At 44.7% G+C, this 13,978-nt stretch overlaps 1 protein-coding gene across 1 annotated transcript in view; it reads left to right on the plus strand.

Moving 5' to 3' along the window:
* PLEK (pleckstrin) overlaps positions 1-9,672 on the plus strand; it is a 21,864-nt gene extending 12,192 nt beyond the window's left edge. The window contains exons 5-9 of the mRNA XM_006021487.3: positions 1,273-1,457; positions 3,964-4,068; positions 6,937-7,020; positions 7,543-7,612; positions 8,789-9,672. Of these exons, the coding sequence (XP_006021549.1) occupies positions 1,273-1,457; positions 3,964-4,068; positions 6,937-7,020; positions 7,543-7,612; positions 8,789-8,928 (584 nt within the window). The 3' untranslated portion in view covers positions 8,929-9,672. The remainder of the gene's footprint in view (positions 1-1,272; positions 1,458-3,963; positions 4,069-6,936; positions 7,021-7,542; positions 7,613-8,788) is intronic.
* The last annotated feature ends 4,306 nt before the right edge of the window (positions 9,673-13,978 follow it).

The raw sequence follows: 13,978 nt of genomic DNA on the forward strand, positions 1-13,978 counted from the left end.
TGATCCCCTGTCGGGGTTTTTGTGACCCCAGCATTCATTCCTGCCTGTGACAGGGGGTCAGGCTAGATGATCTCTTCAGGTCCCTCCTGACCCTAGCTACTATGAAACTATGAGTTTAGTTTCATTTCGAAAGCACTGTTCCGTTTTGTTTTGTCAAAAGTTTCGAAGTTTCGATGCTGTTTCAACATTTTGCTGCTTTGAAACTCAAAACGTTTTGAAACTTTCAAAACGTTTCGACTGGCCTCGTTTAGTTTCGAGGCTGTTTCGAAGCCTTCTGTTTCATTTCAATTTCACTGTTTCGAGCTCAAAACGAGTCGAAACAGCGTCAAAATGAAACAGCTGGCAAAATTTCACATAGCTCTACAGTGTAGTAAGCGTCTCTAAACAGCTATGCACTAGTTAGTTAGTTAACCAAATACTAAACTTAATGCACAATAACTACCGTGCATTAATGAACCTGTAGACATGCACACTGTGCCCTATTCCAATGTGATATGAAACAGGGGAACAGATTTAATGAGTTTTGAAAAACTGCTGGATTGTCAAGGAAATTCTAATGTTAACTGAAATGTTTTTGAAGTATTGCTTCAGGGTTTCTGTGAGCAGGCTGTGTTCCTGTTCAGTTTCAGTTTGGTGCTGGAAGGGTCAAAAAACCTCTCCCTCTTTGTGGGGTAATGAATTAATAAGAAACCTCAAAGTCTCTCTTTTCTCACATTTGGCTGTTCTTAGAGCTACTGGGAGTGTCTACACAAGACACTTACTGCACATTAACCTAATAAAACTGTGCAGTAGTGTGGCTGTTAAAAACCATGCTAATAGCCTACTGCACAATATTATTAGGCTGATGCACAGTGCCATAAAATAACTCTACAATGGCACTGCTGCGTAATAACTCTAGTTACTGTGCATTTAGTTAGTGTTTATTAAGCAAGTACTAAACAAAATGTGCAGTATCTAAGGCGCATTAATGAACGAATAGATGTGCCCACTGAAGGCATTAATGTCTAACCTTGAATCCTCTGAAAACTGCAAACTTTCAGCTATTTCAGTGCAGTTAATGAACTACTCTTTCCTCCAGTGAGTCAGCAAAGCCACCACTTACTAAGAGAAAAACCTGGCTGCCTACCCAGATTAGCCTATCCTATTTGTCATTTAAAATGTCCTTTGAGAAATTCATGAATGTCTCTGTATATTTAATAGGGCTTTCTAATGGTTATTATCTTGGCTAATTACTTCATTAATACATTCCTCTGTTTGTTATCTTGTTACTAGGCACATCTGTGATTGACTGGCTGGTATCAAGCAACTCGATCCGAAATCGTAAAGAGGGTCTCATGCTGGCCTCTTCCCTGTTAAATGAAGGCTACCTGCACCCTGCTGGGGACACTTCCAAAGCTGCTGCTGAAGGATTGTCAGACACTCCCTTTCTGGATCTTCCTGATGCCTATTATTACTTTGTAAGTGTGGTGTGCTGTTCTTCTGTCTTCTGAAGTGCTTGAACTTTGACTTCCTGCTTTCTGGTCTCACAGAAGGTTTTTCAAGTCCTAGAATAGGGATTGTGTAGACATGAAATTCCACATTCAGTGTCTCTCCAAGGCTCCTGAAACACAATACAATTATGGCATGATAAATGTGTTAATCACACCATAAATAACAATGGTGCTACATGTTCAGGTGATATATAGCACCATAAAGTGGCAAACCAGCCACAATATGTGGAACATCTTTGTGGCTTATACGCATGGCACCATAAATTGAATGTGTAGTACTCTTATGCTGATGCTGGCATGGGGACTGGCATCAGAACTGGAGCCCTGGTCCCACTGCCAAAAAATGGCCTGCTGTGGGAGAGGGTTGCAAGATTCCTTTGTTGGGAGAACCACAAGAACTGCAGAGCAAGGCTCTTTAAAATTCCATGTTGTCAGGATGTTTAGATGCTGTGGGGCATGGAGACCCCAGGATGGGGGAGAAGCATATTGATTCTGGAGTCCCTGGGCTTTAAAAACTGTGTGTGCAGCGGAATTGTACCAGGGCTGGGCTGGCAATCAGCTGATTGTTAAACATGTCCCAGACAGTCCCAGGTCTTCAACTGGTCCCAGACAATCTGGGGTCTCCAATTGGACCTGGGGCTTTTGAGGCCTGGTGCAACAACCAGCATTGGACAGCCATGGTTCTGGAACCAGCGGGGGACATCTCTGGGTCTGGGACAGAACTGCTTGATCCACACGATCTGGCTGGGGGCAGCTCCACAGTGATGCAGTAGGAATGTTTTGCCCCATTCCAACCACTGTGCATCTTGCTATGCACATCTGGAATGGAGCAAAACATTCCTCCAGTCTCAATCATGCCACTGCTTTAACATACTTTAGGGGCCTAAGTGACTTTCAAAAGGGACTGGCATAGGTTAAAGTTTTAAAAAGGACCCAACTCTGTAAGCTTGCCCTGTGATCTGACTACTACATCAGGAAATTAGCAGTACTGCTGATACTGGAAGTCACGAGTCATCAACTAAACAGTGAGCTGAGCAGTTCACTGAAGGTGGCTAGGCTTGTTCTGCAGTTCTTGTTGGAAAGAAGTGTTCGAAACCATTCTTTTTCTATTTTTTGGTCAGGGAAGGCTGAGATGTGATGTAGCACACAAGTGGAGTAGGTCACCCCAAACCATTCCCAGACAAAGGAAAGCTGCTTTCTTTAACATTTTGTTTTGTTCCTGCCTGATATAGTTCAGACTATTAGTCAGATAAGTAACCAGTGTTTTACAGGAGGAATTCATGATTATGCTTCAAGACTGCAGTTACATAAAGAACATGAAAATATCACTCACAGAGTTAAAATACTATTTAAAGATGTTAGACTTATGCAGTGGCATTTATTCAATTAAATAATTAAACTTTTAAAAATAATTTCTTATTACACTGAATATATCTATTGGGGACAGCTGGACTTCAATATGATTTTTGGTATGAGTAAGCAGTGCAGATTTGACTCCTTTATTTATATTCATAAAACACCTGTGAGGGAGGGAGGTTGTACTTCTGGTGAAATTAAAGCAGAGAACTTGTGCCTTGCCTTTAGCAAGATTAGCAATCATATTCCTTCTTCCTAGAGCATGGTGCTCTGCTCTGTTCCAGCTTTGTACTAGTTCTAATGCATGCCATAATTGCATCAAGAAAGCATGAAGAAAGTGTCATGCCCTGTCACTAGTGAACTCAGCCTTACAGAAAGCATAATAATTTTCCATAAACCATGTAGCTGCATTTGCATATTTTGAACTCTGCAGTGTTTCAATAAATTGCATCATACCAGTCTGGTTGTGGGATTCTTGCAAAAGGAGTCTATAAATGCACAAGGACTCTTGAGAAATCTCAATTCCATTCTCACTTAAAAACCCCAGAGAACGTGTAGGATATTAACCAATTTAGGAACCATGGATCACTTCTATGGGGCAAGAAGAGGCGAAGCATAAGAAACAGCATTTCCTGCTCTGTTCAGCTCTCTGGAAGCTTGTGGTATGTGTTGTTGAAATGATAGGCCTGGCTGGTCAGACAAAGCATTGGATGGTGGCTCTCGCTGATATCCTTCCTCCTCAAGCCTATAGATATTGGCTGTGTTGTACTTAGCTTCCATATATTCCCCTCTTGATATTGAAGGGGGTCAACAGGAACAGTATGGAAATGCTGAGACCATACCAATACTCCGGCATGCTCTATGTCTCCTGAGACATGGGCTTTCCATGAACTGCCATCCTTCAGTGGGATGGTTCCATGAGAACAGCTAGTAGAAATGCAGAGTTTCTTGGCTTTTTGGGGAGATCTTTTGAGTGGACTGGCTAATTTGGTCCCAAGACTTTTATCATAGGTAACAAAGAACTAAATCCCAAGCACAAACTGAATTCCTTTAAGTATAGAACCAGGTGCCAGCAGTGTCGTTTCTGAATATTTTCTTTTTCGTTGTGTTCACACAGCCAGACAGCGGGTTCTTCTGTGAAGGGAATTCCAGTGATGAGGATGTGGTCCTGAAGGAAGAGTTCAGGGGCATAGTGGTTAAACAGGGATGTTTACTAAAGCAGGTTGGTATTTCACTTGCACTGCTATTTTATTACAGGAATAACATTACTGAAATATGAGAATAAATGTTATCCTGGAGTTTCTTGAGAAGTCAGAATTAAACTGATCTCTGTTATACTCGACTGTACTATAGTAATGACTGGTGGTAGCCCTACTCAAGATAAAGGCCTCATGGTGCTTGGTACTGCACATACAGATAATGATGGATACTTCCTGCACCAAGTAGTTTTGAATTTAAATAGACAAGGCAAAATACAAGATAAAGAGCTGCATCTGGTCACTAGGACAACTGGAAATAGACCCCAGGTCTCAAGACTCCAGTACAGTGGCCTTATCCATTCAACTACATTGCCTCCTAAACTGGAATAAAGTCCCAGCTCTATCATGATTTTTTGTATGTTCCCAGACAAGCCACTTGCTCATTGTCATAACCACTCATCTATACATCAAGGACAAAAACCCCATGTTCTTTCCTTTCTAATTAGATTTAAGCAATACACTGAAACTCACTTGTAACAGGGTAGTCTGTCCTCTTAAGGGGTAGCTAGCCGTGTTAAGGACCTTCAGTGGTGGGGCATTCTGCTTTGAAAATCTCCCAGAAGAGAAAGCAAGAGAGAGGGAAGTAAGCTGTGAGGAGAAGCCAGAGCAGAAAGTGACTTCTCTCCTAATATCCAGAGAGGACAGAGGAGTTTGGTTTGGTTTGGTTTATTTTGTTCCTTTTGTAGAGACTGAAATTTGTGAAAACAGACTTGTCTGAGAAACTAATAACAGATAACTCCTGCAAAAGGCAGTAGGATGCACAACTTGCTTATGCTGCTGTAAAACCCTTTCTTTCTGAGAACCTTAGGAATGCGACAGCAGCTGGATATGAACAGAGAAGTCAGGCAAAATCAAAATTCTTCAATAACAATATGAAGCAGAAAAATGGAAAAGACATCAGATCTGATTAAAGGAGATGAAGTATTGATATTCTTCCTCCTCACTAACCAATTTAAACCAAAATTTTTGGGTCAGATAAAATTTAAGTCTTGGAGTAATATGGCAGACTCCATGCATGCATGAACACTCAGGAGCATCTCAAAGGAAGCCTCATGCTGTGATATAATGCAATTTTCAGTCCAAGGAGTGGAAGTTAGTAGAGTTGCTAGTGTAGAGTAAGTCACCTGTGCTTCTAGGAGTGACTTTGTAATAACAGAAAGCATTGGACCATTGTAACCAGATATGTAAAAGACCTGTCATATTATCTATCCCGGGGTGGCCAACCTGGACTATGGGTGCCACAAATAGGGAAACCTCTTTGTGTGGCATGCAGCAGATTGGTGGGGGGGAAGGGGGTAGAGGGCAGGCAGCACAGTGGTAGACAGGGTGGGGAGCATAAAATTGAGCGTTGGATCAGGCAGAGAGCACAGGGCAGGGAGCATAACAGTAGATTGGGCAAGGGAAAGGGTAGGTTGCCAACCCTCCCAGACTGGCCGGGAGTCTACTGGAATCAGCACTGATCTCCCGGTGACTACTGAAAGCGGTCCAAGAGTTTGACGTGAATGGGCTGAACAGTACAATTAGTGACACTGTTATGTTGGAAAAAAAAAATCTCCCGGAATAGCTTCAGTCAGAGTTGGCAGCCCTAGATTGGAATGGCATTGGGGGAGGGTACAGGGCTAATCTGTGGCACGTCTGACAAAAAGGTAGCCCCCACATTGATCTAGCCCATCCCACCATGGATGCAAGTGACATGAAGTGCTGATTTCCTGCTTCAAAAGTTATTCGTAGCAATACCTCACTTCCTTTGGAGACTGAGGCCCTGCTGTTGCAATGAACTCTGTTGACTTCACTGGGGCATGGAACTGCCCACATAGTTCTTTCCAGTGTGCAATGCATGCTATAGAAAACCAAGAGGTACACTGTTAGATATAGATGTTGGATGTTGTGGTGCCTCTTTTTTGTCTGTGAAAACGTTCTAGTTCGTTCTTCAGAGCAATAGAGAGAAAAACAGCTTTTTCTGAGCTGTCTGCTCCCTCGTTATTGATGTTTAGATCATAACTGAAACTTTTATTGACATGTGATTTATCCATTCATGTCTGTGAGTGTTCATTTCCACATACACACCACTGTTCACTCAGGTCTAGTGAGTCAGAACTTTCTTGAAATAAACAGTAGTTAATTAAGAAACCAAAATATTTGGAAATACCTAGAGGAAATGATGATGGCAGCCTTTGACCACTATTAGTCTGCTTTATCATCCACTGTAAAACATGGTGGACAGGGAAAAGCTATAATTGCTGAGGTGTTGCTACTTCTGTCTAGAAAGTCTGTTTGTTCAAGATTAAAGTTGTGGCTAGTAAAACCACCAATTAATTCTAAGTGGAAGCTAATACCTAACTATGGGACTGGGAATTCGTAGCAGTGAACGCTCTTCTGGACGTAGGAGCCTGAGCTAGGTTTTTCTTTTTTCATAGAGACAGTGTCTTACTCCATTATAGCCAATAGCCTTGGATCATAATACTTACTAATGGGATAAAAGACCTGTTTGCAAATCTCCGCTCTGCCTAATTTGGAGCAGAGAATTTTGTTAAGGTCTCACACCAAGTGTATGCCCTAACTGTTGTGCTGTAAGGTCCAAGGACTCTTAGGAGAGTCTCTCTCATGCTCTCCCATTGAACCTGTCCTTCTTTAAATATTCATTGGGTAAGAAAGAGAAAGATGATCAGGAATTTTCAAGGGAGGTAGAAGAATAAGTTTCAAGTCCCTGCTTTAATGAGTAGTTTAAAACCAAAATATTAGCTTTGCTTCTGTTTTCACATTTTCCATTGCGTGTATATATTTTCTTTTAAATGAAGAATATTAAGTTACCCTTAAAAACATTTCTTTAGGGGCATCGGAGGAAAAACTGGAAAGTGAGAAAGTTTGTTTTAAGAGAGGATCCTGCATACCTGCACTACTATGATCCAGCTGGGGTGAGACTGTCTTTCTATTTTTACTAGCATCCTTCAAGAGCATTCTGTAGAAATGCTCTCCAGTTAGAGATCAAGAACCTGGCCCAGTATGTCTGTTGCTATTCTGTAGAGTAGGGCTTTCAAAAAATATACCCTCTTTCACACCTTTTGTGGTTCTGTATTTGTCTGAGTATAGCTGATACACTGGTTGAAGAGATCAGACAATCCTGCCCATCCAGTTTGTACAAGTCTCTACAGTCTTCTATGAAGTTGAACTGAGGAGGCAAATTCCCAGTTAGCAGAGTCTGTATTCCAAAGGAGCTCCTTGGCTTACATACAGATTTCCCCATGTCCCACCATGTGTGGGTTGGGGATCCCCACTGCCATTTTTCATAGATTTGTGCCATACTTACTCATTAGACATTCCTGCTTCCACCCCAGAGCAATCGTCCCATATATCTGGCCAGTTTTAGAAACAAAAATGTTTGTTTTTTAAACTATAGTAATGATGGCTTCTTTTTTTCCCCCCCAAATCCCTGTCAGGGAGAAGATCCACTAGGAGCAATTCACTTGAGGGGTTGTGTGGTGAGTGCAGTTGAAGACATGCCAGATGGTAAGGAGTCCATGCAAACAGTGCAATGCTTTCAGCATACATGCATATACATCTGTCTGGATGGAGTCATACACTGTCCTGGTTCCAAAGCAAGCAAGTCTTACTGATGATAGTGCTTTACAGCTATCCGACTTCTTCCATAGTGAAGGAGACTCCACTAAAGATATACAGGGACATGTATGTCTTGTCATCTCCCAAGGGCAATTTCAGCCTTGACTGCTATGTGGGAGTAACCTGCAGGGCTTTGTAAATTGAGTTTACTCTGGTCCCTGACTATTGCAGTAGGAGGGGTTAGACTAGAGAGCAGTTGTTCTGCACATCATGTTCTCCACTGAAACCAGGGAAAATAGGTTGGGGGGAAATAGTCATGGGTAATCTTCCTAAGAACAACTTCATCCCTTATGCCAGGACTGTCCAACTGTTGACTCATAAGCCATAAGGGATCAATATATGGCCCCCAGGCTCCTGCTTGGCTGCTGCTCACCCTATCACTCTGGCTGCTGCAGTGTTTAGGCTTCCCCTCCCTCAGGTTTTGCTTCCTCTTCCTGCCTTAGCGGGTGAGACAGCATAGCCCATATAAGAGATCTGAGGTGTGCAGTGCAGTGAGAGATCTGAAGTGGTGGTTGCCTGTATACGTGGTGTAGCAGTATGTGTGTGTTGTGGGGGAGGAGGGGATGGAGGATAGGGGATGGAGGATGTGGGGCTGGGGGAGACTGCCTGCACACAAGTGCAGCAGAAAGAGGGGTGTGGCTGGGGACCCATGGCTCCCAAGAGAAATTGGACAGCCCTGATCTATACAATACATTCCTTTCGATTCCCATGCTCCCTCATAGCATGAAGTCCAAGGATGGCTTTTAGCTGCTTGGCTTCCAGGGGAGCCGTGCTGGCAGGAGGCTTGGAAACGTGAAGTCCTTATGGTCTGGGATGGATGGGGGGGGTTTGCAGGTAGCCTTGTCCTGCTGGATGGAACCGCCTGCATGTAGCTCTTTCTGAATTTGCAAAGACCCTGCCCTTGCCACAGATCTAGCTTAGGGTGGCTCACATTTGTTTGTGGACTTGAGTTTGTAAAGGCACAAGGCAATAATTGTGGTAGAAAGGAAGGAAATTCCCACAGGGTGTTTCAAGGCAGGAACTCTGACCAGAGACTTTCATAATTTGCTGCTCTCTTCCCTTTAGCCAAGAAGCATGAAGCTGACAGCAACCTTTTTGAAATCATCACAGCAAATGATGTGCACTATTTCTTGCAAGCAGCCACCTCTACAGAGCGCACAGAGTGGATCAAAGCAATTCAGTTGGTTGCTAGGACCGGGAAGTAAATATTTGCTACCTGCAAAATGCCTTCCACTCTCAACCTTCCAAGGGATTTTGAGATGTAAACCAGAGAAAGTGATTTAATCCGGACATCTTCCATGTTTCAGGGATGTATTTGGTAGCCGTGTTGGTCTGAGACAAAAAGAAATGCAAAAATCTAGAACTCTTGGTTCAGAAATGATACCTTTTATTAGACCAACTGAGAAACTGCAAAAAAAAAAATCTTTTTCTGCAGGCTTTCATGGGACCTGGAGGGATAGATTTCCAGCTTCAGCTTCCTTTGTGCAAAATTGAAGTTTATTTCCTATATATGGAAACTCTTTACCATCTTTAATTTTCCATGAACATGTTGAAGGGCCTGTGAGCCTGAAAGTTTGCAGAAAAAGATAATTTTGTTGCAGTTTCTCAGTTGGTCTAACAAAATGTATCATCTCTGAACCAAGAGTTCTAGATTTTTGCATTTCTTTTAATCCAGACAGGCTTCCTAAAGCCTGGAGTAAAACAGGCTGTTTAATCTCTATAGTGGATGTTAAAACTAATAAATTCTCAGCACTTGTATTCAGAAGATTTTACTAATTTATAGCATAGAATATACTTCACTAACTTGTGTTGCTTTTTTATTATTGGGCTATCCTGCGAACACCTAGCTCAGCCTTCTGTTTCCATTGAAGAGAATGAGTGTTATCATTAATGTAATTAAGGGCCAGGATCTTACCATTGATGTAAATAAAAATGACATTCTAATTAGAAATGACATTCTAATGTCATCTTGCCTTTGTAACTCCTCTGCATTTCAATGCCTTCAAATAAGTGGAAGAAAGAAGAATTTCACTTTCTTTGTTTACCAGCCAATGGTCTTTCCTGTCACATTTGCACACACAAGCAAATCTCTTACAGTCAGGGAGTAGAAAAGACCTACTTTAGCAAAGCTAACTTCCTCCTTTGCAACTGTATTACTTATGAATGGGAATGGACTCACAGCCAAAGAGCTGTCTGTCCAGAAATAGTGCAGCACAGGTAGCAGCAACAATGCAAGCTTTCCCATAGCCCTTCTGCTGCATCCCCACCTCCAGCCTGTGACAGAAGAACCATCCCTGAGATGAGTATACGTTATTCTCCATACTTCATTCTCTTTGCTTTTGTCAAATTTCCTCACAAGAAATGGGGTGGAGGTCACCATTTAATTTTACAGAGACCACCAAATTAGCTGGTAGAGATCCACTCGCTACTGACCCAGGCTGGATTTTAACCAAAAATCTCCTAGAGGGAGTTCTATAATCAATTAGTAGATCCTTGAGCCATTCAGTAGATGGCTTTTCTTTGTTGAATACAGGTGCAATGTTTAGCTCTTTGCTTTAGTTATGTTTTTTTTAAAAAGAAAGAGGGTACTTGCATCTCTACCTGGAATTAATATCAGGGTGGTACCATTTGTCTTGTCAGCAGCAGAATCTTTGTTGGACTGCATATGTCCATCAAAGGAGACAAGAATGATGGTATCTAGGCAAGTGTGAAAGCCTGTCCGAAATGTCAGATTCTGTGTAAAGCTCAGATCTGGTGCAGATCAGCAACACTCAGCAAGTTTGGTTTGGGTGAGCAACCAAACCCACAGGTATTTATTCAGGTCTCTTTGGGTTATCACTGATTATGAGTTTTGATAACTTATCAGGCACTTTGGATTTCAGGCTCTCTATATTTTACTACTTTTGCTTCTGAGCCCAGGTGAAACCAGGAACTGCTGAGGTGATCAGAAGTGGAGGTGTGGGGTTAACCAAACTGCGTAAGTGTATTCGTGTTCTGGGAAAGTGTATTGACTAGTGTTAGGCAATACACGTACTCTTTATACTTTGACAGCACCTTGTATTCAAGGATCAGACAACCCTTATTTTACTCAAATGAGATCTCCTTCACATTGGTCAGATTCTGCATCCCTGATGTGACTAATCACTTTAGCTAATAAGGCTTCTTCTATGAATGAAGTTTGTGGCTAGGTACAGACATTCAAAAAGCACGAAGCAGAATTGATTTAAGTTATGCAGTTTTCTGTAAGCTGCGTAGTTTAGATTGGTAACTGTCATGGGACAGGGTCCTTAAGGATGGCTGTGATCTCCTAAGGCCCCTTGACCATGCCAATTCGGCCCAATGGACACCCTCAGTTCTTTCCTGCCACGTCTTTGATGCAAATGTAAAAATAGGGAGGCTGCCTTTAAGTCCTCTTGGACATGGTTTGTTGGACTCTTTGATCCCATGGGGGTCCCAGACCCCTTGTGGGTCCCATTTTACAATGGGTGTTTCAGGGCACCCTAGCCTTATGGGCTACATGTGTGGCTCCAACTGCCTCTTTACCACGCCCCAAGCCTCGCAGTTGGTACTGGCATTGTCATGCCTAGGCCTCATTATAAGTGCTGTGTCCTCTCTGACACCGGGGTCTGTGCACCCCAGATGCTGTGCCATTCTCTGGTGCCAGGGTACCCCGCTGCCATGGGCCCCCAATGAGGCCTCCTCCTTCCCCAACTACCCTCACCCAAACCACCGGTCTTAGAAAATGGCAAACAAAACATAAGCCCCTGGGCTATAACATAACACAAGCTACATAAGATGTGCTCAGCTCCTCTACATTACCCAGAGCAGAACTTAGTCAGGTCTCTTCCCTTCACATGCTTCAGGAGGGCTCCTTCTCCCTTGGCCATCAGCAGAGAACTGCCTCCTAGTCCTTGTCCTGGGGTTTATATGGGCCCAGGACCCTGCCCCTTCCGGCCAGATGACCAGGTGCAGGTGCAGGCTAATTTCCTCATTAGCTAGCTGCCATGGCAACCTGCACCTGGGCTCCTGTCTGGCTCTTTGGGCTCTTCCCAGGCAGTTTCTGGTCTTTTAGGAGCAGGCACTTAAGTGCCCTGCGACAGTAACTAACAGAACACGTATTTTCTCTTTGGTGGGGGGTGAATCTAAGACTGATTTAAAAGTGGCAAAAGCTAGTCTATCAGCCAAACTTCTGTTCTGTTATGGGTATAGACCAGTTTTGTGTGTTGAACTTCTGTTCTGTTATGGGTACAGACCACGCACCTGCCTGGCTTTGAACGCCTGCACGCGTGCTGCCTTGGCCTAACTAACAGAACACGTATTTTCTCTTTGGTGGGGGGTGAATCTAAGACTGATTTAAAAGTGGCAAAAGCTAGTCTATCAGCCAAACTTCTGTTCTGTTATGGGTATAGACCAGTTTTGTGTGTTGAACTTCTGTTCTGTTATGGGTACAGACCACGCACCTGCCTGGCTTTGAACGCCTGCACGCGTGCTGCCTTGGCCCGTACTGTAGAGGGCGCATGCTCTTTGGCTTCATGGATTCCCCAAGGTAGGCTTTGGTTGTCTCTCTGGCCGCCCCTGAACTTTCCTGCCACGTCTTTGAATGTTACTTCAGTGGTGGGGGGGGTAGCCTTGAAGGTCCCCTCAGGGATGACCACTCCACTTGCGGGATGTTCGTGGGGCTCCACCTCTCCTACACCCCAACCATACGCCAAACTCTGGCAGGGTGCCAGGTCTTAACACAGCCACCTCTTCTCAGTGGATATTCCTTGTGCCTTATTGTGTCCCTCTTTCCTCCTTGGGGCAGGATCATTAGTTGTATCAGGCCTGATGTCTGTTAGTTGTTTCAGGCCCTTTGAACCTGTTGGATCTATTCCTGGGGTCAGCATGAGTTCCCCTGTCAAGCAGGGGGAAAGAAAACAAAATGAAGAAAAGAAGAAAAAAAGAGAACCCCAAAAGGGCCTTCCTGTCTAATGTCCTACCGGTTGGTTCTTCCCGCACTCCTGCCTGTGCTTGGCAGTACTCCCCTGATGCTGGTCCTGCGGAGTCTCTCTTGCCTTTCCGCTCCCAGCCCAGCTCCCTAACCCAGTACCTGGAAGCAGCCGGGTGGAAAAACTTCTGCTTCCCCGGAGTTGGTCTCAGCCTGTTCCTCCAGGTCACTGTCCTGATTGCACTGTTGTTCGGAACCTCTGCCACCAAACTTCCTTGGAGGTACAAGAGGGAAGTCACCCCCAGTGCTCCTCCCCTCCTGGGGCTCCACCCTGGTACCCTCGGTGCGAGGGAGCCCTGCTGCGCCAGCTGCCGCCCATCGTCCGGGTGTTCCCTGTTCGTGCCAGCTCTGTCCTTTGCAGGCATGGAGAGCCTCCACCTCCTCACTTGCTCTCCCTGCCTAACTGCCAGTGACTGCTTTTATCCTTGCCGGCTGGTGCGTCCCTGTGATGTCATTCACCGGCTTTAATTGCATAAAGGCATGGCTTGTGAACTGTGCAGACTTTTCTCTTCATCCCTCTGGCATCGTTCCTCCTACAGGTAAGTAGTTATCTTGTGCTTCCCTCTTTATTTCGATGTTTTTTTCCATGCTGTGCCCTGCAGGCACCCCTTCCCAATCCCTCTTCTCGGTCTCCCCGGGCAGACCAGTTTCCAATCACTTATCCATGGGTGGGCAAAATGCAGCCTGGGGGCCGGATGCGGCTCACCAGGCCATTCTATCCAGCCCGTGGGGCCCCTAAAAAATTTAGAAAATTAGAATTTCTTTGCCCCTGGCTGCCTGTCATGTGGCCCTTGATGGTTTGCCAAAATTCAGTAAGTGGCCCTCCACCCAAAATAATTGCCCACCCCTGACTCATATCAGTAAAAGTGTAATGTTTGTACCTGGCCATTAGGTTTAGGCTGCAGATTCTGTTCTTCTTGTGCAAAGACATATGGGCTTGGCCATTGGCGATGTGTAGGGGGTGCACGTGGGTGCACATGCAGACCCTGAGATTGGCAGTGCACTCCCTGTGATTGGCTGCCACTGCTGCTGCTGGCGGTGCCTGCAGGTGGTTGCTGCTCACTACCCCTCCCCCCACTGCCAACACTGCTGACGGTGTCTGTGGGCGGTCACCGATCGCTGCTGGCCACTACCAACACTGCTGTCGGCAACTGTGGATGGTCACCAACTGCTGGCCGGCTCAAACACTCCCCCCCTCCCCCCCCACCAACACTACTGTGGCCACCTGCGGGAGCTCCCCGCTCACCACCACCACACTCCAGCCACCA

This window comes from Alligator sinensis, unplaced genomic scaffold (genome assembly GCF_000455745.1).
Source record: "Alligator sinensis unplaced genomic scaffold, ASM45574v1 scaffold939_1, whole genome shotgun sequence".
Classification (NCBI taxonomy): domain Eukaryota; kingdom Metazoa; phylum Chordata; order Crocodylia; family Alligatoridae; genus Alligator; species Alligator sinensis.